The following is a 26,517-nucleotide window of genomic DNA, read 5'->3' on the forward strand; positions in this document are numbered from 1 at the left end:
ACCTTCTCTTCTTTGTTGAATGGCATGGTTTCACAAGTCCCATTGATAGAAAGAGACCTTGCTTTACCAATCCAGGGAGGTGCAAATCCTGATGCCTGTCCAACAGTCTTCTACTAGAATAACTTATAGGATTAAATGGACAAATTATTTTTTATGTTCAACTTTTCACATACTGGGTCCCTTTTCTGCAAACATTTATCACAAATCAGGAAATCATTGACAAATGACTGAGACTGCTTTCTGTTAAAGTACATCTGATTCTGACATTAACTTTCATTATGAATTTAATTACACAATGATAACTTTACCAAAAGTCTTCAAGGCCTTTGCTAGAGATGTTTTTTTGCTAAGATCCCTCTGAAAGAACCAGTTCCTTTAAAATATCTTAATTTTATGATGGAAAAGCTTACATTATCTCATTCTGAACCAGCCTCTATAGAAGAATTAAAGTTCTTGACATGGAGACATTCTTTATAGGAAGTGCTTGATTCAGTAAGAAGAGTGCCAGAATTGCAGACTTTATCCTCTAAGCCTACTTATCTCATTTTTTTTCATACAGAACATGTGTCTTTGTGGAATAACACATCTTATATATATAAAGTGGTCAGTGAAACAAATGTAAATCAATTAATTTACCTGTATATCCCTCAATATTCTAAAGATGGGTTGTATGTGTTACACAGTCTAGATATTCATCATCAGTTAGGCTTTTGTTTGTATAGAACCAAAGGTATTAAAAAAGAATAGCACCATTTATGTTTTGTGCAACTAAGTAAAAGATTTCTAAAGTCATCCTGCCTCACTGGATATCTGAATGTGCCATATTTGCTGAGTATAATAAATATTTCCAATTAAACCTAAAGGATACATGAAGACATTATCTGCTATTTAGAGCTCCTTAAAAATGTTTCATTTGAGGACTTCCAGAATAGCTGTACACCAATCAACAGCTTGATTTCAGCTCTCCAAATATGAAAAAAGAAACTGAGTAATAAGAGTCAGTGATAGGTCAACTTGAGTAAAATTCAGTTACTGACTCATATATACACTGCCTGGGTGCCAGCAAAGAAGAAATTTAGAGAAGCTGAAAGAAAATCAACCAGAAAAGGTGAATAGAAAATACTATCTGGAAGGAATCCTGTTGAACATCCTTATGTTCAACTTTTCACATACTGGGTCCCTTTTCTGCAAACATTTATCACAAATCAGCAAATCATTGACAAAGGACTGAGGCTGTTTTCTGTTAAAGTACATCTGATAGTGACATTAACTTTCATTAGGAATTTAATCACACAATGATAACTTTACTGAAAGTCTTCAAGGCCTTTGTGAGAGATGCTTTTTTGCTAAGATCCCTCTGAAAGAACCAGTTTCTTTACAATATCTTACTTTTATGCTGGAAAAGCTTACATTATCTCATTTTGAACCAGCCTCTATAGAAGAATTAAAGTTCTTGACATGGAGAACATTCTTTATAGGAAGTGCTTGATTCAGCAAAAAGAGTGCCAGAATTGTAGACTTTATCCTCTAAGCCAACGTATCTCATTTATTTTTCATACAGAACATGTGTCTTTGTGGAATAACACATTATATATATGTATAAAGTGGTCAGTGAAACAAATGTAAATCAATTAATTTACCTGTATATTCCCCCAATATTCTAAAGATGGGTTGTATGTGTTACACAGTCTAGATATTCACCATTAGTTAGGCTTTTGTTTGTATAGAACCAAAGGTATTAAAAATAATAGCACCATTTATGTTTTGTGCAGCTAAGTAAAAGATTTCTAAAGTCATCCTGCCTCACTGGATATCTGAATGTGCCATATTTGCTGAGTATAATAAATATTTCCAATAAAACCTAAAGGATACATGAAGACAACATTAGCTACTATTCAGAGCTTCTTAAAAAATCTTTCATTTGAGGACTTCCAGAATAGCTGCACACCAATCAACAGCTTGATTTCAGCTCTCCAAATATGAAAAAAGAAACTGAGTAATAAGAGTCAGTGATAGGTCAACTTGAGTAAAATTCAATTACTGACTCATATATACACTGCCTGGGTGCCAGCAAAGAAGAAATTTAGAGAACCTGAAAGAAAATCAACCAGAAAAGGTGAAGAGAAAACACTATCTGGAAAGAATCATGCAGCTATTCAGCAAAGAGCAGTTCAAGCTTCAGCCTTGGGACAAGAACTGTCTTCAAGTAATTTAGAGGAACAAATAAATCAAATGTACTCAGTGGTAACAGAGAAAACCTGGGATTTTCTATTCTACCAGAAATATTTGTAGGAAAACTGTTAATTTTATGAAAGCACAAATAAGCAACTGGATTAGTATTCCATAGCAGGATTTGATAATTGAAAGGGCACATTGATTGTATGCCCCAAACCTGTCCATGAGAAAGCAGCCAAGACATGTATTAATAAAGATGCAATCATACCAGCAGAAAAAGTTGATCCTGACAAAACAGTGGCAGATGGGAAAGTGTTGAAAACTGGAGATTGCAGAATATTTGTGGAGAATGATTATTCACTGTATACCAGGAAAAAAAGTACATTTATCCCAGCAATCAGGGAATGTTAATAGGCAGATGTGAGATTCAAACTATTGTATCCAACTGCCTTCAGAATATTTTTCCTGGAAGATTACAGACATTTTGATATAGAACAGGCTAATGAGGAAATAAAAAAGTTTATCCAACAAATAATGGGCCAGCAAAAAGAAGGGGCACTGTTTCTGTTGTTTTGACAATAAACCTCATAGATAGAATTTGCAAATTAAACCTTTTTTACTGTTCCAAAAAAGAAATCACAGGACTTGACTAGAAGAATCAGAAATACCTTGGACTTAAGCCAGATTCTGTTGCTGGAGATGGTAATGAACAAGAGGACTGCAACACTGAATTACTAAATAAATGGAAAACTATAAAGATTCAGTCACATTTGTGCTTTGCAATAAAAAATGGTTCAGAAAGACTGGGATTTTTGTTGACTTTGATAAACTTCTGGGTGGACTGTAAAGCATGTATCCAACTTTGTGTCATTAATGTTTAGAAGAACACTAAAGGGGGGAAAAGTAACTGCAAGTATAACACTTTTTGTTCTTATTACTGTTTGTATAAAACATTTAATGATAAATGCATGTTATATATAGTAAACTAGTTTTGTGTAGTGTGTAATCAAGAGATATTTTAAATGTTTCTGTGTGTGGGGGGTGTCTTTTCAGTGACTGTTATATGTATTAAATTAAAAAGGTACTTTTTAATTGTAATGAATATAGGCTTTACTGTATAATGAGAAGAAAGACTGGATAAAGCAAGTTTAATGTTAATCTGGTGTGATCTTGGGCTGTTGAGTTGGAATGAGGTGTAAAAGTGCACTAATTATATTATATGCAACATTAAGATATTTCTCTTATTTTTTTACAAGAGTGAATATCTAGATTAATGCCCTTGGCTTAAGCTGTAAACAAATGTTTTTTTATAAACAAGTAGGCTTGAAAAAATAAGATGGATTTATGAAAGCCATGAAAAATGCTAAGTTTCTTACATCTGCAAAGATATTAGCTTTTTTTCATTTGCATTTGTTCAGTGGGATTCAGGAAGTCTATAGGGAAAGGCATTTGTATATTCTATTCTGAGTGAAATTTACCAAGATTCATTGCTGACTTCTTTTACATAGAGACAAACTGTGTGCTGGTGGAATCAATGAATCTTTTTTTTAAACAAGTAACATCTTTATTAAATTATCTCCTGTGACATAGACAATCATACATTTATATAAATGAAAGCAAACCACACTGACATATTTGTAGATGCAAACGTTGTACATCACTTATAATCTATCCCATCATTGTCAGTCAAGCATTACATAGCTTATTCAAATCCTGCCTTCTTTTAAAACTCATTCCTCCTCCAAAACATTATTCTGCATGTATCATTCCCACATTGCCTTTTTTTCTATGTAATTTACTGTTACCCTTTTCTAAAGATCCCATTTCCACTTGTTTTATCTATGTTACTATGTTCACTATTTCTAGTACAGTTGGTTTAGATTTTGATTTCCATTTCCTAGTAATTGTTTTTTGGCAGCCACCATAACTAGACTCAGCAAGGCCTTACTATGTCTAGGCAATTATGATTCTGTATTATAGCTCAAAAAATCATTTCCTTAGTCATACCAATTTGCTCACCCAGTATTTCTGATAGAGTCATCTACAGGGAATTTTAAAAGTCTACCAACTCATTACACTCCCCAAAAATGTTCTCAATTACCTCTTTCATCCCCATCATACCTCCAACATTTGCTATCTACTTGAGGAAAAAATCTTTGTAGTCTACTTGGGGCATAAAAATACATATCTAAACACTTCCAAGCAAAGATCCTAAATCTTCTAGACTTTGTTGCATATTTGGGAGTCACACATGTATCCCCCCATCGTTTCTTTGTGAATTGCTTATCCAGTCTATCTTCCCAATCCTTCCTAACCTCTGATTGATTATTATAGTTATCAAACAATATTTTATATGCTCTACTAATTACCTCTTTTTTAACAGCAGCTTATGTTCTAAATTCTGCTTAAAACTCTACCAGTTCTGGTGTTTTGCTTAGGATCCCCCCCCCATTTCTTTCTGTTTGCCTATACTCTGATATCAGTCCTTGGTAGGGAAGGCAATCTCTAGCCTGCAGTCCAAATAAATGCTTGCCTTTTTCCCAATCTACTACCTTTCCATCACTAATTATTTACCAGTTTTCTGCAATAAATTCCAGCCCCCTCTTGCCTATTATCTGTATCTGTAATTGCAGCCATCCCTATGGGAAGAATTTCCTTTCTCCTTTCCTGTGTTGGCTTATTTCTTAGAATACTTTCTGTTACTTTAAGAATATAATATATTGTTGTATGGACATTGTTATTCTCCTTAGGGATCTGCATACAAAATCCTAGTCTCTCCTTGTTTTTTGACCTTCCTCCCTGTTTCATCATCATCCCTTTCCACTTTGAATTATAGCTTTCTGCTTGTGCTATGTATAGGAGCCTTAACTGTGTACCCTTTGAAATCAGTTAATCCCAAACCACCTTGTTCTATTGGAAGAATCAGCTTATCCCACTTGACTCTTGCCATCTTCATCTCCCAGATAAAATCTTTCAGCTCTTTATTAATTGCTATCCACAACTTCTCCTCTGGAAAATAAAAATATGCCTGACCTGTGTATAAAACTAAAGGGACTAAAAACATTTTAACTGGTTGTCAGTTTTTTTATTACCTTTTGTTTTAGTATCTTCCCATATATCCTTAGCTGCCACAACAGACTCCGTTTTAATCCATACTCCTAAGTACTTCATTTTATCATCTTTCCATAAATATGAATATTGCTGATCCAATTTGTTTGTGTGAATATGTAATTTATAGCTATTGCCTTTGTGTTAAATGTAATTAATTTTGCATCCCAAAAAGACTTGAAACTGTCTCAGAATGTTCCACAGCACTGAGATGTCCTTTTCTGGTTTTATCAGGTATAAAATAATATCATCTGCAAATAAAGCCAACTTTTCTTGACTAACATACCAATTATATCCTTGAATTTCTGAGTCCCTTACTATCTTTGTAGTGGTTCTAAATATAATGCAAATAACAAAGGGGAAAGAGGGCACCCCTACCTGGTTCCTTTTCTCAAACAGAAATTATCAGAGAGGAACCCACCCACTTTAATTTTTACATCTGATCTCTCTCTCTCTCTCTATATATATATATATATATATATATATATTTTTTTTTTTTTGTTATAAACACCTTTATTGAGTTATCACTTGTGACATAGGAAATTTTACATTATACAAAAGAAATCAAACTGTATTTTACAAACATTAGAGAATGCAAATGTATCCATTGCCCTGCCCTTAAATCCCAGCTTACTTTGTTGAATGCTTTCTCTGCATCAACACCCATCAAGAACACTGGTATTTTCTTACATTATGCTTCCCTCTGGATAATCACTGTTCTGTTAATGTTGTCAAATGTTTGCATCCCCTCCAAAAAACAACATTGATCCATATCTATCAATTTTAGATATTACAGCCACCACTGCTTTCTCCCAGGATGTTGGTATTTCTCCTTCTCTTAAAAAGCTGTTAAAAAAATCTTCAAGATCTTTATCAGTTTTCCTCCTCCTAGCTTCCAAACTTCCAAGGAATACATTCTCTTCCTGTATACTTTCCTGTAGATTAGTTATACATCACAATTTTTATCTCATCTCCCCCTATCCTAACTGTTAATAATTAAGCCTCGTCTACCTCTAACTTTGGCATTTTTAATTCTTCTATAAACATTTCCGTTTGTACATTTTCTTGATTTCCATATTTCTCTAATTTATACAGATTTTCATAAAATTGTGAAATATTTCAAGTACATGTACAGGATCACTTGTTATCTTCCTTGTTACAGGTTCCCTAAGCTTGGCAACAACCCTCTTTACTTTCTATTGCCTGAGATGTTATGTTAAAAGTTTTTGTCCTCTGGAGTTATAAAAAAAAAAAACAGTTGGTTAACAGCAGTCTTTCTAAACTTGTGCATTTTATCAAGTTAATCCCTTATGTTTTCTTTAGCATTCTGCAATTGCTCATCTTCTTGTTTTGTGAGATTTCCCCTATTCTGCAATACTTTAACCTTTGTCAGTCCCTCAAAACAGTTCTTGTTACCTATTAACCATATCCCTTTTTCTTTTATTGCCATCCTATTTTTAAACTCCACTTTAGTTTTATCCCTCTCCCTAGCTATATTTTCAGAAGAAATTATCTTCTCTAAAAACCCCTGTATAATTTCCACTACCCATTCCTTAAATGCTTCTCTTTTCAACAGATTGGTGGGAAACCACCAGTGTTTCATTTTTATTTCATTACCCTGCATTTTTTTTTAGTTTTTATTGGCTTGTGATCTGAAATAGTTATTGGATGCATATCAAAACGTTCAATTGAATGCACATATTCCTGTTAAATTTAAGTTCTGTCTAGCTTAGCCAAGTATTTGTTTCTTGGGGAATAATATGTAAATTCACTCCAGACTCCTACTACTGATTTCACATCTTCCATGACAAATATTTTCATAAATGTCTTCAAAATCTATCCTCTTTGGTTACATTTTCCCTTCTGGACCTCCAGATACATCCTTGCTGCTGCATATCAAATTCCAGTCCCCAACTGTTAGTAATATTACCTGCTGAAAGCTAATTATTTCCCCTAGAATTTTCTTAAACACCATAATAGCAGTTGTAGGGGGAATATTAACACATGGCAGTGTAATCCTCCTCCCTTGCCAGTAGCCTGTTAGTACTACAAATCTAACATTATCTTTTTGTCCTCTTTTATCAATATTGGAGTTCCTCTTGCAGTTAATATAAGTACTCACCTTTTCCTTTGTCCCAGATATTCTACTGAATAACCATCCTTAAAACCTTTAATGTGAAGTTGTTCTATCTCGTCGTTTTGTTCTTACACATGGGTCGGAGCCGATCCCTCGGCTCCGAATCGGCCGCTTTTGAAACTCAGACTCTCAGAGAAGCTTGAGACCCAGTGAATATCATATAATGCCCTGCTATGAATCCCCAGATCTAGTTTGCCGCTGCAACGGATCAACAGCTCATCGGAGTTAGCTCGGGCCAGTGACTTTAAATTTTTAATTATTATCTCATTTTTCTTTAAAATTTTTTTTTTTTTTTGTCTAAGTATTAGATATATAGTAGAGTGTTTAATAGTATAGTGTTAGGATTCTGGTTAGTTTAGTTTGCTAGAACCATTAAATAGTTACTTTTCTTCAGGCCTTTGGCCTTTCTGTGGGCGTGACAGGGCTCTATCAGCCGTTTTCTGTGTGTTGTATTCTTATATATATATATATATATATATATATATATATATATATATATATATATATATATATACAGTTAGAGTGGTAGTTTATACATATTTCTTAGCTAATAGTAGTAAAGTTTATTGGACATTTAAAACTCTATATTTAGCGTGATTTAGTAGATTGTTAAGATATATACATTTATACATATCTTTACCTATATCTAAGGTTTGTTGTTGCTATTGTTAAACCATGTCTGAAAAGCAAAAATTAGGGTTTAAATGGTGTGAGTGTGGTCAGAAGATGTCTGTTACAGACAATCACTCCACCTGCGTTTACTGCTTAGGCTTGGTACACCTACAAGAGGTATGCTGTATCTGCCATTCCTTTAGCGCCAGGCTCCTCCTGGAAAGGAGCAGGAAATTGGTGGATAGAGGATGCCTAAAGCCTGAATTTCAGGCTTCTTTAAGATAAGGCTGACACCTCTTCCAAGGCTTCGAAGGGGTTGAAGTCTTCCAAAGGATCCTTGGAGCCCAAGTCATCGGCTCCGAGTTCCTCTAGCATGGTCCGTGCATCGGCTCCACAGTCCCTGGAGCCGTGTATCGAGTCCTTGCCTCAGGGTCCAGTTGTGGAACCGATATTGGAGACCCCTCACTCTCCAATCCTTCAACTGGTTCCATCTTCGGCCCCTTCAACCCATCCCTCGACTCATTCTTCCAGGCTCTCCGATGTGGATCTGGACCGAGTGGTTAAGAGGCTCTTAGAGAACCCTGCCCTGGCCAAAATGCTATCTGCTTCGAGCCACTCGGCTTCATAGCCTGAAATGCCCCCCATGGCATCTCCACCTCATCCTCCGAAGCCAATCGAGCGTTCGGAGCCGGGTCAGACGGAACAGATATTGGTAGAACCCTTGAAGGTTTGATCCTCCTCCCTTGGCTCCATCGACCTTGATCTCCTCGGTTCCAACCGAGGAATCTTGGGGCCGACAGTCCCTCGCTGGCTCCGGGGTGGAGAGTCAAACCGATACTTCGGTTCTGACTCTTCCACTTGGGGCTTCGGTGCAAGTGGCCTCAGCTCCGTCCTCTGGATTGGAGCAGAGGGTCTCGGTCTGATGAGAGCTGCCGGTCTGTTCAGAGCCGACTGACTTCTCGGACCGGAATTCTGGTGCCTTTGATGCCATGAGGAAGGTCATGGCTGCCAAGACCACTACCTCCTCGGATCTGTCTTCCCCTTCCCCTAAAGGGCCTCGTTCTACCTCTTCCCCGCAGATCCCCACAAAGCGTCGAGATCCAGGGCTTCAGGTATCCTCATTGGGTGGCCCTCCTCTCCAGGAACTTCACCGGACACCCCCACCGATGAAGTCCCTAGGAAGAGATTGTGCAAGAGGAGGCACTTGGATTCCCCACAGGAATCTCTAACATCAGATACCGACTTGGAAGAATCAGAAGGGTCCCCACGGTCCCCCTCAGAAGAAGTCTCCTTCGCAGACATATTGGAAATCTTAAGGCAGAGGGGTGATTGGCAGCCCCTTGCCCCTTCTGAGGACGAGTCAGTTCTCCTGAAGGCCTTCAGATCTCAACCATCCACCTCCTGGGTTAAGCCACCCTTCGATGAGCTAATGGAACTGGTTGCTCGAAGGGCGTGGGAATCACCTGACTCAGTGGAACCGGTCCCACGCAGGCCCAATAAATTTATTACTTCCCCCACCGACAAGGCCTTTCTTACAAAAGGAGTCCCAGTTGATGCCATGGTGGTGGCAGCGGCCACCAAGAAAGAGATGTCGGAAACCTCTTCGGCTGTCCATCCTCCTAATAGAGATTCTAGGACGATGGACAGATATGGGAAACATATATTTAGTTCTGCGGCATTTTCCATGAGGTCGCTCAACTACCTGACACATTTTACCCGCCTTCAGCGAAATCTCCTAAAAGAGCTGGGAGATACTCTTCAGGGTAATACAGCTGATGCAGTCTCGGAAAAGGTGACTACACAACTCAACACCCTTAATTCAATGGTAAACTCATCCATGCACCTCATTTCATATGCGGCCGATGGATCGAGTAGGGCAGCAGGCTCAGCGATAGCTCTTCGGAGGCAATCCTGGATGCGCCTTTGCAGAAGCCTTTAAGTCTTCATTTGTCAATACCCTATTCGACGGGTCTGCCTTGTTCGGACCCAAAGTTAAGGAGACACTTACTAGGTGTGAACAGGAAGAGAAGACTCTGTCTGCTGTAGGGGTCCGTTTTTCCACTCCAACCAGACCATACCCCAAAGGGCAACGAAGTGGAAAAATGAGGTTCCGAAAACCTCAAGGAGCTTTCCAGAACACACCTACCGATACCCCCTCTAGAGGCAGAAGAGGGGGCAGAAATGGAAGATGCCATCCAAATGGCAGAGGCGGTCTGCAAAACCAGGGTGACAGGGATCAGTTCTCTGGTAAGCCCTATCAGCGTTCCTGAAAGGAAGCCCGGCTGTCCTACTCTGGAGGCAGTCGGGGGTCGCTTGGCTTTTTACCCAGACACCTGGCTAAACATTACAATGGACTCTTGGGTAAAAAGCATCATTGCCAGAGGTTATTACATCCCCTTTATAAAAACCCCACCTTTATGTACAAGGATCCCAGGTGTACCACCCAGTCTGAGAAAATTAGCAGCCGTAGAAATCCAAAAGATGCTGGACAAAAGAGTCATCCAGCCAGTCCCGGTGGACCAAATAGGATCCGGAACTTACTCAAGGTTCTTTTTAGTTCCAAAGAAAACAGGGGACTGGAGGCCCATACTAGACCTCAGCAAACTCAACACCTTCGTCTAGAAGGAAAAGTTCTGGATGGTCACACTGCAGTCGATTCTCCCGTTCCTGGCAACAGGTGATTGGATGTGCTCTATAGATCTCAAGAATACTTACTACCACATCAAAATGGACAGATCATGCAGAGATCACCTGCGTTTCTGGCTGGGGGACAGTCATTATCAATTCAGAGCCCTGCCCTTTGGTTTCACCACAGCCCCCAGGGTGTTCACCAAATGTATGGCAGTGGTCACGGCTCACCTGAGATGGTTGGGATTCCAGGTGTTTCCATATCTGGACGACTGGCTCCTCACCGCCACCTCCAGGCATCAACTAATCCTAGCAAGAGGCTACACCATACACCTTTGCTCCCAGTTGGGTATTACCCTCAATTTAAAAAAATCTGCGCTATCGCCCTCGCAGCATATTACATTTATAGGGGCAGAACTAGACACCATCAATGCAAGAATCAGGTTGCCCCAATCAAGAATCACAACACTACAAGATCAATTATCCAGGCTCTTAGCCCGCAACAAAGCTCCAGCATCCCAAATACTACAGCTTTTAGGCACAATGGCAGCCACTTTGATAGCAGTCCCGTTAGGCCGCATGCACATGCGAATTCTCCAGTGGTTACTTTTCGCGCAATGGTCGTACCAGCAACTACCCATGTCACACGAGATCCGATTAACCAGTCTTTGCAAGAAAGCTGTGGTGGTTGCACATCGATCAAGTAATAATAGGACGTCCCTTCATTCCCCCCCAACCCACAGCCACAGTGACCACGGATGCTTCCCTGATAGGGTGGGGGGGGCTATTTCAGGGAAAGACTGTCCAAGGCACTTGGTCAAACATGGAAACGCACCTGCATATAAATGTCCTAGAGCTGAGAGCGGTGTTCTTAGCGTTGCAACACTTTCACGACTCTTCCTCCAGGCACAATTGCTATCTAGACGGACAACATATCGGTTGTCTGGTACATCAACAAACAAGGGGGAACCAGATCATACCCTTTATGCCAGGAGGCAAGGATTTGGCAATGGGCTGTATCCACTGGACGCGTTCTGATAGCAACGCACATCCCGGCGACATCCAATGTGATAGTGGACAAACTAAGCAGAGCCATGCTGTTGCCTCACGAGTGATCTCTCAATCAACAAGTAGTGGAAAACATTTTCCGCAGATGGAGCCAGCCTTGCTGGGACCTATTTGCGTCTCCGATGAATGCCAAATGCAGCAGCTACTTTGCCCTTTATCTCCCACTGGGGAAAGAACCGAGGGATGTGCTCGTACACAATTGGCCCCCGGGTCTCCTATATGCTTTTTCGCCAATACCTCTAATTCCCAAATTCATGCAGAAAGCCAAAAGTCTGGGAAGGACTGTGATTTTAATAGCCCCGTCTTGGCCTCAGCAGATTTGGTTTCCCTTCCTGTGGAAATATCAACTGGAAGAACCATGGATCCTGGACCCAGTGCCGGATCTTCTGACTCATTCATCGGGAGTTCTCCATCCCTCCCTCCCGTCCCTTAAACTGACAGCTTGGCTGCTCCGATTCCCACACTAGCCAGGTCACATGAGTTGTCTTCTGCTGTCCAACATATTATAGTTTCATCTCATAAGCTTTCTACCAGGAAACTATATAACAGCAAATGGAAACGATTCGTTCACTGGGCGTCTCAACACGACATGGACCCTTATGTAGCACCTATCCATATCATTTTAGACTTCTTGTCGTCGTTGTTCCATGATGGTGTGGCTGCTGCCACCATTAGAGTTCAATTGGCTGCTATCTCAAACTTCCATGTAGGCTTCAACGGCTCTAACATCATGTCGCATAGGCTTTGTAAAGCATTTTTAAAAGGGACCCATCATCTCAGGCCACCTATTAGGCATCCTGTCTACCCCTGGAATTTGAATCTGGTTTTATCCCAACTGATGCTTGTCCCCTTTGAACCTGCTCCATCTTGTCATTTAAAGTTTTTGTCTTGGAAAACCTTATTCCTGGTAGCCATTATGTCTGCATGCAGGGTCTCCAAACTTCAAGCCTTGTCCTTCAAACCCCCATATTTGATTTTTCATCCTGATAGGGTGTCCCTCAGGACAAATCGTACCTTTCTTCCCAAGATCTCTTCAGAAAGTAATTTGAATCAGTCCATTGAGCTCCCAACCTTCTTCAAACTCCATACCAACAAACTGGAATATATGTTACACAAGCTTGATGTACATAGACAGCTGAGGTTCTGTCTGGATAGAACAAAGAATTTCAGACAATCGGATCAACTCTTCGTGTCTTATGCAGAAAATAAAAAAGGTGTCTCAGTATCAAAAATCACATTATCCAAGTGGCTCTCTGATTGCATCAGATTCATTTATGCTTCTACTAATCAGCCATTAGAAACCAACGTCAAAGCCCATTCTACACAAGCTGTTTCTACATCATTGGCTCATGCAGCTCGTTTACCGTTAGATATCATCTGTGCAGCTGCCACGTGGTCAAAATCTCATACATTTATCACTCATTACAAAGTGGATAAGATCTCCAGGGACAGGGCTACGTTTGGTTCCACTGTGCTCAGGAATGTTCTCCTTGAGACACCCAGGATGGGGGTGCTTGGGACGCTACCCATGTGTAAGAACAAAACGGCGAGATGGAACAACTTCACATAAAGAAGTTATGTCCTTACCATAACGTTCCATGTGCGTTGTTCATCTTGCCTTTTTGTTCTTACATTCCCGCCCACCTTCCCCCTCCAGTCGAGTGAGATGGTTGCCTTGGTAGATTGATCCAGCTGTCAGTCTGTTTAGACATTCCAGCTCTGCTTCTCTCCCCCTACTCTTATAGTTTTCTAAGTAGGTAGACTTTATAGTTTTATTCTGTCCATAGGCTGTCTTGGTTGCAGCATACTAGATCTTGGGATTCATAGCAGGGCATCATGGGATATTCACTGGGTCTCGATCTTTTCTGAGAGTCTGAGCTTCAAAAGCGGCCAATTCGGAGCCGAGGGATCGGCTCCGACCCATGTGTAAGAACAAAAAGGCGAGATGAACAACTCACATGGAACGTTATGGTAAGGGCATAACTTCTTTTTTATCAAATTCACATGTTCATTTCTTCCCAAATATGTCTCCTGTAGCATAACTATTTGCACTCTACATTTTAATATAATTGACTACTCTTTCTTTTTGTATATACCCGTGAGACCATTTATATTTAAAGATAGTATAAAACATGTTGTCATATCTTAAGAAGTTATTATTCCCACCTGTTATGTGAACAGCTTTTTTTAAATGTCTAGTTCCAGCGTTTGTGTTACATGCATACACTAACATTTGACATGTTGATCTTTTTATAGTTGTTTCTTGTCATATCCATTTGAACCTATATCATATCATACAAACCAGTTTAGTGAAAACCCTCAAACAAAAAACAAACACACACCCAGAATACTCCTAAAGTCTATTAACATAATACTAACACACAAAATTATGTACATCTTCAAATATTGAAGTTTAACCCTCCTCATAGGAACAGTTGTCCCAGACTGACAGCCACACTCACTGACGTGGATAAATCTGTAAGAAAAGTCATCCATTCTAAGACACTTGGTACAACTTGAGCTTCTACTAAGTGCTGTATGTTTTTTCTCGTCTTTATTCCTCTCTCAGATTGGGAAAACACTTAAATGCTTTCAGAAAACATTATCTCATAGCCATTGAAAGAAAGAAATATTCTGTTTTTGTTGCTGCTTATCAGATTGTCTCCATGGAGACATGAAAATCAGATACACAGTTGCTTCTACAAGCACTCATTTATTTGCTGGAGGAACACTTTTATTATACTCAATGATCTTTTTTCACTTATTTGCTTCCCCTTAAAACTTGTTACTAGATCAAGTCTTAGGCCTTAATCCAGTCATTTCCCCATGCAAGAGTAAGAAAAAGCACATCATTTTTTCTTGTATCATGCTCTTTTGACCAGACTTTTTTTTTACATTGCAGTGTCTACATTTCATAAAACTGAACAATGAGAAAGAAAGAAGAAGGGAAAAAGCAGGATCACCTATTTACTTTAGTATCTCTATTTCACTCAAAACTAACTAAAAAAGTTTTACTTTATAGCATGCAAATTATGTCATACATTACAAAAATACTACTGTTAAGAACAACATTTTGTTTTACTTACAGTTAACTCTTTCCTTCCTCTTCCCTTCTCCTAAATGTTCTTCCAAGCATTAATGACATGAAGTAGAGCAATAGAGGATATGTTTTGGAGTCCCCTATAAGTTTAACAAAGTCAAAAAAGTCCACTATTTCCAGTTTTTCTTCTTCTGTCATATTTCACAAATATAATTAATGCTTTGTAATCCCACATTTGTCAATTTTCAAGTTGTTGGTTTTCTTCCTGTTGATCCCCATCTCCCAAATTCAGTCTCTGCCTCATTTCCAATGTACTCCTGGTTCTTCTAGTAAATTATTGTGCTTTTTTCTGTCTCTCAAGCAATTTTTCTTTGAAACATTGGAAAATGTTTTACTGGCACAGTCTCTGTAAGGCTTTATTACCAGAAGAATGAGAAGCAGAATCTCCTCCTGTTTCATAGATCACTTACTTTTGGACAAACTTTTGTATTTTCCTCTTTAGCCTGTTCTGCATCAAAAAATGATTTTGACCCTCAAGGAAGGAATATTCTGAAAATAGCTGAATACAGCAGCTTGAATATCGTGCCTGCTTATTGACATTCCTTGATTAGTAGAATACATGTATTCCTCTTCTGCCTGGTGTACAGTTAGTAATAATTTTCTGCCTGTAAACAACAGAGGAATTTATGGAATGGGTACTGGAAATTATTCAAAAGTTATCATGGAAGATACAATTATTGTCAAACGTTATAGCCAGAAAGTGAGATAAAATACAATTGCAATTTAAAAACAAAGTAAGGTAGAAATAAAACAGAAAGAGATATGGTTAAGTGGTAATAGGAATTTCTTATGTGGGGGCTGACAAAGGTTAAAGTATTGCAAAATAAGAGAAGTCTCACAGAACAAGAAGAGGCAAAAATGCAGAGTGCTAAAAAGAAAATAAATGAGTATTTTTATAACATATATGAGTTTAGAAAGATTGTCATTTGTTTAGCATGACTTGAGTAACAGAAAAAAGAAAGGGTTGTCAACAAACTTAAGGAGCCTATAAAAACAAACAAAAAAAAAACAGAGATCATTTAGCAGTATTAGATATGCTTCAAAAATGTTCTGAACATTTGTATAAAGTTGAGAAATATGGAAATAAAGAAAAAGCTCAAATGGCAACATTTATGAAAGATTTAATTATGTCAAGGTTAGAGGTAGATGACATTCAATAACTATCAGTTAATAGGAGTAGATGAGATAAAAATGGTGATATATAGTCAATCTTCAAGAAAGTCTTCAGGAACAGATGGTATTCAGCTGGAAGTTTGGAAGTGAGGGAAGAGAGTGATAAAGATCTGGAAGATTTTACTTAATAGTATTTTAAAAAGAGGGGAAGCACCAACATCTAGGTGGAACATTCTGGTGGCTGCATTGCCTAAAGCTGGTAAAGATCCATCAGACTCAGCTTCATATAAACATATTTCAAATTTAAACCATGATTACAAAGTTTTCATTTCTATATTAGCTTAAAGAATGGTAAAGGTGTTCCAAAATTGATAGATATAGATCAGTGTGGTTTTGTGGAGGAGAGGCAAACATTTGCCAACTTTTATAGAACAAAGATGAGCCAATGTGAAGCAGAATGTAAGAAAATGCCACTGTTGTTTGTGGGTCTTGCAGATAAAACATTCAGTAGAGTAAACTTAGATTTTATAAGTAGAGCAATGTAAGCATTTCCATTCCCTGGTTCAATATTAAAGTCAGTATTATTTTAATATTATTATATTATTAAAATATTATAATATTATTTATTATTCAATATTATTTTAATACTAAAGTTAGCTGGATGGCTTCCAAGATGGCTGCACACTGAGTAACAGCTCATAGAAGTTGATCCTTCCAGTACAACAAGGTAATTTAGGATACTTGATTTGAAGGGATATGTAGAAGCTAAACAATTAAGGCTCACATAACATAAACATAAGGTTATAATTCAAAAGGGACAGTATGATGATGAAGTGAGGGGGACTCAAGAAATAAAGACAGAGTAGGATTTGGACACAGATTTTTAATGAGAATAACAACAACCATACAGAATGTTACATTCATAAAATATCAGAAACTATTCCAAGAACTAAACCAACACTACAAAGGAGAAAGGAGATTTTCCAATAGAGATGACTGCAAGTAGCAGCACAGAAGATAAAGAAGAGGGGCTGCAATTTACTGGTGAAATCTGGGAAAGGCATCAAGATATTGTGAGCAAACAACTACAGAGTGAAAGGAACTAAAGTGGGATGAGGACAAGAAGGCATTTGTAATGCAGCATAGAGACTGTCTTCCCTAAAAGGGATTGATATCAGAGTTTAGGCAAAGAGAAAGGGATCTGTGGATCCTAAGTAAAAGACTTGTTCTGGTAAAGTTTGTAGTTGAATTTAGAACAGAAGCTGCTGTTAAAATGATAATTAGTAGGGCATATAAGATATTGCATGCTAACTATAATAATCAGAGGAGGTTAGAAAATATTGCGAAGAGAGAGTGGACAATCAGTTCAGAAGAAATCAATGGGAGGACATATGTATGCCTTCCAAGTATGCAACAAAGTCCAAAAGGTTTAGAATCTTTTTTGAAAGTGTTTGCATAGGTATTTGTATACCTGACGCTGACATCAAAAATTTTTATTAGGTAGATAGTAAATGTTGGAGTTGTGATGAGGAAGAAAGAGGTAACTGGGGAACATGTGTTTTGAGAGTGTAATATGTTGGCAGATTGTAAAAATTCCCTGCAGAGTACTCTGTCAGAAATATTGGGTAAGCAAATGGCTATAACTAAGGAATTGATTATTTTTAGCTGGGGCACAAGAGCTGAATTGGCTGGAGATAGTAAAGCCTTATAAAGTTTAATGTGAGAGTGTTCAATCTCGCCTTTGTTCTTACACATGGGTTCGGAGCCGATCCTCGGCTCCGTGCCGGCCGACTGCAAGCTCTGCATCGAGAAGAAGCTCGAGGACATCTAATACCCACAATCCCCCTCTGCCTTTACCTCAGATCTAGTTTGCCGCTGCTGCATACGCATCGCTGGAGGCTAGCTCGAGGCTGTTCAGATAAGATTTTTTATCTATTCTGTACTAATTTTCAGAAATTTTCTTTAAATCTAGTTACTTAAGTATAAGAGTAGGTGTGTGAGTGTCAGGAATTCTCGATACTTAGAATAAGTTAACTTAGTTAACTTTCGAGTTAGAGTTTTTCGGGGCCTACCCCTTCTTGGACTTGTGACTAGAAACTTATTGTAGTCTTGCCTTTTGGCAGTTATTACGGATTTGACTTTTTTGACTAAAAACTTGTGGTAGTCTTGTTTTTAGCTAATATCAAACGGACTCTTATTCCCGGATTTGACACTATTACTGGATTGGACTCTTTACTGGACTGGACTGTCTCATTTGTTAATATGTCTGAAAAGATGAAATCTGGTTTTAAACGTTGTCAGTGTGGCCAAAAGATGTCGGTCACAGACAACCACAGTTCCTGTGTCTACTGTCTTGGCCCTCTCCACTTACAAGAGGACTGCTCTATTTGTCACTCTTTTAGTGGGAGGGTCATGACAGATAGGCGCAGGAAACTGATGGATAGAGGATTGCTGAAACCCTCTTTCCAGGAGGCTTTGGATGCTTCAGACCAGGCATCCAAGTCTTGAAGGGGTCAAGAAGGCGTCAGAGCCAAAGTCATCGGCTCCGAGCTCTTCGTGTCTAGTTAGATCACCGGTTCCACAGACTTCGGGGCCGAGTGTTCAACTGTTGGCAGTTCCCGAGCCTCGAGTCTTGGAACCGGTGATGGAGCTCCCTCCACCGACTCTGTTGAGGTCGGCTCCGTCTTCGATCCCTTCGACTCGTTCTTCTAGAGCCCTTTCCGACACCGACGTGGACCGTGTGGTGCAGAAACTTATGGAGCATACGGCCCTGTCCAAACTTATTTCGGTCTCCTCTCAGTTGATGTCGAGACTTGAAGGCCTGCCACTATCTCCATCTGTTCCTCCTCCGAGACCTGTTCAGTCTTCGGAGCCGGAAGAAGCTGACCTGATGATTGTGGAGCCCTCGGTGCCAGAACCGTCCTTTTCTCGGTCGGCACCATTTACCTCGACTCCATCCGATCCGGTTCCGGAGTCTCGGGCCCGAAGATCTGTCCTTGGTTCCGGGACCGAGAGTCGGACCGATGTTTCGGTTCCGACTCTCCCTCTCGGGGCCTCGGCACGGATCGATTCGGTTCCGTCCTCGGGGTCGGTGCCTTCGGCTCCTGTTTCGGGGATTCTTCCCATTTCTTCGGAACCGGGAGATACCTCGACTCGGGACCCGGGGGCCTTCGACCTCATGAGGAAGGTGTTGTCTACCCAGACAACCACATCAGCAGGTACAGCTTCTCCTCCCCGCAAAGGACCGTTATCCTCCTCTGCACCCACGGCCGCGTCCAAGCGTCGGGCACCAGTGTCTCAGCCACCCCTGGAGGGTGCCCCCTCTTCCTCGGAGGCTTCTTCGGATGCTGCCCACGAAGAAGTTCCTAGGAAAAGACTGTGTAAGAGGAGACACTTGGATTCTCCACAAGAATCCTTGACATCTGATACTGACTTAGATGAGTCAGAAGGGTCCCCTAAGTCACCTTCAGAGGATGTCTCTTTTCTGACATCTTGGAGATCCTTAAACAGAGAGGTGACTGGCAAGCCCTCCCCCCTTCTGAGGATGAGTCAGTTTTGCTGAAGGCATTTGGTGCCCGTCCTTCCTCCTCCTGGGTCACTCCGCCCTTTGATGAGTTAATGGAATTGATTGCTCGAAGGGCGTGGGAGACTCCTGACACGGTGGAACCTGTCCCTAGGAAGCCAAATAAGTACATCACGGCACCACAGGACAAAGCTTACCTTACCAAAGGAGTTCCAGTAGACGCCATGGTGGTGGCAGCGGCCACGAAAAGGAGATGTCGGAGTCTTCCTCATCTGTCCATCCGCCTAACAAAGATTCTAGGACCATGGACAGATATGGGAAGCGCATTTTCAGTTCAGCGGCTTTCTATGCGTTCCCTGAACTATTTGACCCATTTTACACGTTTACAGAGGGATCTAGTCAAAGAGTTGGGAGATACCCTCCAGGGTGCTACAGATGCCGCTGTCTCAGAGAAAGTTACAGCGCATCTCAACAGCCTTACGTCCATTGTGAACTTCGTCCATGAGGCTGATATCCTATGCAGCCGAAGGATCGAGTAGGGCAGCGGCTTCAGCGATTGCTCTTCGTAGGCAATCCTGGATGCGCTTATGTTCGCTTTGAAGCCTTCAAGTCTTCCTTTACTAACGCCCCATTTGATGGAGCCACACTTTTGGCCCTAAAGTAAAGGAGACCCTTACCCGGTGTGAACAGGAGGGAAAGACTCTGTCTGCTGTCGGAGTCCGTTTTCCACCCCTTCCAGACCGTACCCCAAAGGGCAACGTGGTGGGAAAATGTGGTTTCAAAACCCCAAGGATCTTTTCCAAACACACAGGGTGATGCCCCTCTAGAGGCAGAGGGGGCAGAGGTGGAAGACGCCGCCCTGGCGGCAGAGGGGTCCGCAAAACCAAGGTGACAGGGATAACCTCCCTGGCAAACCTTTTCAGCACTCCTGAGAGGAGGCCCGACTGTCCTGCTCTGGAGGCAGTCGGGGGTCGCTTAGCTTTATACCCTCAGGCCTGGCAAAACCTTTCTTCGGACAATTGGGTAAAAAGCATTATTACCAGAGGTTACAAAATCCCATTTCTATCCACCCCCATTCCAAAAAGAAAACTCCCAGATGTACCACCCCATCTGCGAGACCCAGCAGCTACAGAAATTTCAAAGCTGCTAGAAAAAGAGTCATCCAACCAGTCCCAGCGGACCAAATAGGATTCGGAACTTACTCAAGGTTCTTTTTAGTTCCAAAGAAAACAGGGGACTGGAGGCCGATTCTAGACCTAAGCCATCTCAACACCTTTGTCAAGAAGGAAAAGTTCCGAATGGTCACGCTTCAATCGATCCTTCCATTCTTACGGAAGGACGACTGGATGTGCTCAATAGATCTGAAGGACGCATACTACCACATCAAAATGGCCAGGGCGTCCAGAGATCACTTGCGCTTCCGGCTGGGAGCCAGTCACTATCAGTTTCGAGCCCTGCCCTTTGGCCTGACCACAGCCCCCAGGGTCTTCACCAAATGCATGGCAGTGGTAGCGTCTCATCTGAGGCGCCTAGGATTCCAAGTGTTTCCGTATCTGGACGACTGGCTCCTGTCTGCCACCACCAGGCGTCAACTGATACAAGCCAGGGATTACTCCTACAACTTTGTACACACCTTGGCATTTCAGTAAATTTCGAAAATCTTTGCTACAGCCATCACAGCATATCTTATTTATAGGAGCGGAATTGGATACGCGTCAGTTAGTTCTAAAACTTCCGACAGAAAGAATACTAGCACTTCAATTCAACATTTCCCTTCTGCTGTCATCCAGAAAATCCCCAGCAAAAATTGTTCTGAAAGTTTTGGGTCTCATGGCAGCTTCTCTCATAGCAATACCATTGGGAAGACTGCACATGAGAGTGCTACAATGGCTTCTATTTGCACAATGGTCATTCCAACAACTTCCACTGACTCACGAAATTTTGATAACAAAAACATGCAAATCACACCTAATGTGGTGGTTACAGACTTGCAACCTATCCGGCGGAAGACCATTTGTGCTACCCACACCGTCAGCGACGATAACCACGGACGCTTCCCTGATAGGGTGGGGGGGCATCTTTCAGGGACAGACAGTCCAAGGCGAATGGACCAATCTGGAGTACAATCTGCACATCAATGTTCTGGAGTTGAGGGCAGTGTTTTGGCGTTGCAACACTTTGCTCCCCTTCTTCCTCCAGGGACCATTGCAGTTCAGACAGACAACATGTCCGTAGTCTGGTACTTAAACAAGCAAGGGGAACCAGGTCCTACCAACTATGCAGAGAGGCCATGAGAATTTGGCAATGGGCAGAGTCCACGGTCGCTTTCTGATCGCAACGCACATCCCGGGGTCATCCAACGTCATAGCCGACAGGCTGAGCAGGGCAATACTATTGCCTCACGAGTGGTCCCTCAAACAGTCAGTTGCGGAAAAGATTTTTCGCAAATGGGGCCAGCCTACCTGCGATCTGTTTGCGTCTCCAATGAACGCCAAATGCAGGAGCTACTTTGCCCTATTACCCCCTCCGGGGAAGTCCCCAGGGACGCGCTGGTGCACGATTGGCCCCCGGGTCTCCTATATGCTTTTCCTCCATTTCCCCTGATTGCAAAGTTTCTACAGAAAGCAAACAACCTTCAGAGGACTATAATTCTCATTGCTCCGTTCTGGCCTCGTCAAATTTGGTTCCCCTTTCTCTTGCATCACCGCATTCGGGGACCTTGGATGCTGGACCCAGAGCCAGATCTACTGACTCACTCGTCAGGAGTTCCTCACCCATCCCTGGAATCTCTCCATCTAGCAGCTTGGCTGCTCCGCTTCCCTTTTTAGCCAGGTCAATTCCCCTTACATCGGCGGTTCAAGATATTTTGGTAGCTTCTCATAAAGTTTCCACTACAAAGACTTACACCAGTAAATGGAAACGTTTTGTCTTCTGGGCGGAGTCACATCAATTGGACCCTGTTACAGCTCCGTTGAATAAGGTTTTAGAATTTCTGACCGAATTATTTCAGGAAGGAGCTTCTCCGGCTACCTTAAGAGTACAGTTGGCTGCCATTTCTAACTATCATGTAGAAGAAAGTGGTGCACCTATTATGGCTCACAGACCTTGTAAAGCCTTTTTAAAAGGTTCCTTTCATATCAGACCACCAGTCAGAAGCCCGACATCACCGTGGAATTTAAATTTATTGCTCTCTAAATTGATGTTACCACCCTTTGAACCAGCTTCAAGTTGCACTTTGAAATTTTTGTCATGGAAAACATTATTTCTAGTGGCTATTACATCGGCTAGACGGGTGTCTGAGCTGCAGGCCCTTTCGGTCAAACATCCTTATTTAATTTTTCATTCTGACAGAGTATCCCTACGCACTAATCCATCCTTTCTTCCCAAAGTTTGTTCTACTAGTAATATTAATCAGTCCATTGAATTACCCACCTTCTTTAAAGACCACTCTAATAAATTAGAGTATATGTTGCACAAACTGGACGTCCATAGACAACTCAGATTTTATTTGGATAGAACAAAAGATCACAGGAAATCTGATCAGCTATTTGTAGCTTTTGCTGACAGCAGAAAGGGTCTTGCAGTTACGAAACAAACTCTTTCGAAGTGGCTAACTGACTGTATCATTTATGTTTATGAAGATTCTGATCAAACATTATCAGCAAAACCCAGAGGACATTCTACCAGATCAATTTCTACATCTTTGGCTCATGCAGCTCGTTTACTTTTAGACACCATTTGTGCGGCTGCTACTTGGGCTAAACCACATACTTTTATATCTCATTACAAAGTGGACAGGGTTTCTAGGGATAGGGCAACCTTTGGTTCCACTGTGCTCAAGAACGTTCTCCCTTGAGTTCCTCAGGATCATGGAGCTAGGGACGCTACCCATGTGTAAGAACAAAGGCGAGATTGAACACTCTCACATAAAGAAGTTATGTCCTTACCATAACGTTCCATGTGGAGTGTTCATCTCGCTGTTATTACACTCCCACCCTTCCCACCCTTAGGAAGAACGTTCGATTTGGTGCCTGGTCTGGAGTATTCTCCTTCTGCTGTTGCAGTATTGGTGTTACTATCATACCCTTGGTATGTTTGTATATATGTACTTATGTATATAGTTTGGCATGTGTGCGTGCTTGTTGTCTGGTTTGCTTGCAAACTAGATCTGAGGTAAAGGCAGAGGGGGATTGTGGGTATTAGATGTCCTCGAGCTTCTTCTCGATGCAGAGCTTGCAGTCGGCCGGCACGGAGCCGAGGATCGGCTCCGAACCCATGTGTAATAACCAAGGCGAGATGAACACTCCACATGGAACGTTATGGTAAGGACATAACTTCTTTTTCTGTTGGCTGCCAAAAAGCAGTTAGTAGTAAATCGAAATCAAAGTCTAAACCAACTGTATTTGAAGTACTGAAAGCTATAAATGACATAAAAGAGCTGGAAGACAGATCTTTAAAAAGGGAATAAGCAAAGTACATAGAAATAAATGAAATAGTTGGAGCAGTACATGCAGAATACTGTTCAGGAGGAGGAGGAGCAAGGTGTAAGGGAAGGCAGACATTTAGCAGGGTATGTCATGTTGGACTGGTAATAGTTACAAAGAAGGGAAAGATATGTGATGTATAATGTGGAAAAAGATATGTGATGTATTAATATATGTAAATGAAAAACATGTTACTATTTGCTTTCTTATATGTTAATCTATGTTTGCCTATGTCTTAAATGATAATTGAATTAAGGTGTTTTAAAAATGTTTCAGTTAATGATATTTTTGCTGCAGCAACATGGACTTCTCTGGATAATTTTGCAAGTTGCTGTAGTTTGGATATGATTTCCAGGTCTGAGTTTGCCCTTTGGGGCTACTATCATCAGAAGTATCATGGTGGGATGCCATCTAGGAGGATGAGATGGGAACTTTGTCCTAGTATTGCAGTGGATGGACTGAATTATATAAGATACTAATGTTATGTACTGCCATAATGACAGATCTTCATGATCTATTCCTTCAACATACCTATCCACCTTCCTACATCCCTGGCTGAAGTGGCCCGGTGGAATGTTTACAGAGGAATTAAGATATGAGTTTGCTGTTGTATGCTTGTTTTTTTATGGGTTACTTTTATATGGTCACTGGTTTGGGGCACCATTATTCTAGAGAAGCAGAGAAATGCAGAGCATTATTGGAGCTGGAGGGATGAGTTAGAGCTTGAGAAAATTAATGGTGCCAAACCAACTAGTGTCGTCAGCAACTATACCTAGTATTCAAGTGTATGGATATGTAATGTGAAGTTCTACCATTATGGCAAGTACATAACTTTCATTTCATTTCTCACTTTTTTACAACTTAGAATTCAAGGAGGCAGTTGCAACACAAAAGACAGCTTTCTTTGATCTAGCAAATTTAATTTTTTATTACTTCACTGTCCATAGAAAATCCACTTCCCAGCATGAGTGATAGCTAATGTTACCATATGAGTCAAAATTTAAAAATGGGCTTTAATCCAGCAGATGTACAATCTATACAGCATAAGTACTCTTGTGCTAGATGTGCACAACTACATATTTGACAGTGTCAGCAAATGAAACAGATATGTGTAAAAAAAAAGCAGTTACTACGTTAATAACCTTTCCCTTCAGGATCATAATCAAAGATACAAAAGGACCACAGCAGTGATTTTAACAAAGATTTTTCTTTTCTTGAAGGCAACCTGTAAACCATATGTAGACAGCATACGCCATCGGATGGTAATGGCAAGGGCACAGATATTAGAAAGAAGTCCTGTTTGGGAAATGCTTCAAGAACTTAAATTCAATGGTAGTGTATATGGCACCAACATATTAGAACAATGAAAGATGGAAAGTCACAAACTCATATATATTTCCTTTCACCTAGAAGTCTTTTAATAGTCTATTCAGATACTTAAAGTATTTAAATGATTGAATGTAAAATATTTTGCATTAAGAAAAATGAATATGCTAGTCTGACTTGAATAAAAATAATAAAGCATTTGATAAAATGTCTGAATTTATGAATGAAATAGAGGAGTTCAGCCAAAAGGGATAAAATTTCAAATACCACCAGTAAAAACTTAAAAAAAACTCTGATTATCTATAAGGACAGGCTAGAAATTTTTGGGACCACTTTAGAGTAGCAAGGGAATATATGGGCCTACTTTAGAGTAACAGGTGAAACAAGTCCTGATTACATTTGATTCTCCTTCTGTGACAGACTTCTACTCCTCTGCTATATTCAAACAAACTCATATAATCTTTTATTCTGTTCTAATAAGTGTAAGCATTTTAAATTCATAGTTTAAAGTGCATATAGGTGACATTTTTTTCTCCTTTTTACTGCAGTAGAAGCTGCTGCTGTGACAACTTGTTCCTGAAATGTAGAACTAAGAAAAGTTTATATATAAGTGCTGTGGAAATTGTTGGCAAGGAAACAGATGCAAGAAGCATATGTACTGAGGGTCCATCAAAACAAGAAGAGTTTTATTGGATAACCTGAACACAGGTTGCTGCAGAGAATGTACAAAAACTAAAAACAGCTGGATCTGACTCATCCCACAAATTTACCAAAGGCAGCATCAGGCAAGAAGAATAGAAGAATGCTGACATTATTGCATGTATCTGTGCATGTGTAGGGGATTGTCTCATACACAAATATCTCTTCAACAGTTTACAGTTTGTAACACAGTCTCTGTTTCCCAGTAGGAGTTGATTTTTTTAATGTATCAAATACACCTATTAGTATGATATACATGCAATTCATGTTTGGTTTTGTGTCATTAAACATATGGACTGAATAACATTTGGGAATGTCCTCTTCACACATATCAAAAGTTACATACTTAAGATAAGAGATCTGCATGGTTGTGGTTCATTCCCTCCACCAATGTGTCTAAGTGTCAGCTTTGAGTCTGCTTACTGCTGATCTGAACTTTTGCAGGCTTCAACTCCTCCCAGGTACCCATAATATCCTATGATGTGATGTTGCCAATTTTCATTCAATCCTCAACAACTGGGATTTGACCTGACCCTCGGATCTG

General features: G+C 40.5%; 1 protein-coding gene across 1 annotated transcript in view; it reads left to right on the forward strand.

Moving 5' to 3' along the window:
• Positions 1-26,256, forward strand: part of CCHR10.PART0H1orf146 (chromosome chr10.part0 C1orf146 homolog) — a 506,230-nt gene extending 479,974 nt beyond the window's left edge. The window contains exons 5-6 of the mRNA XM_044085666.1: positions 25,169-25,280; positions 25,823-26,256. Of these exons, the coding sequence (XP_043941601.1) occupies positions 25,169-25,280; positions 25,823-25,854 (144 nt within the window). The 3' untranslated portion in view covers positions 25,855-26,256. The remainder of the gene's footprint in view (positions 1-25,168; positions 25,281-25,822) is intronic.
• The last annotated feature ends 261 nt before the right edge of the window (positions 26,257-26,517 follow it).

The sequence above is a fragment of the Protopterus annectens genome, chromosome 10.part0, assembly GCF_019279795.1.
Source record: "Protopterus annectens isolate FY-2018-M chromosome 10.part0, PAN1.0, whole genome shotgun sequence".
Lineage (NCBI taxonomy): Eukaryota > Metazoa > Chordata > Ceratodontiformes > Protopteridae > Protopterus > Protopterus annectens.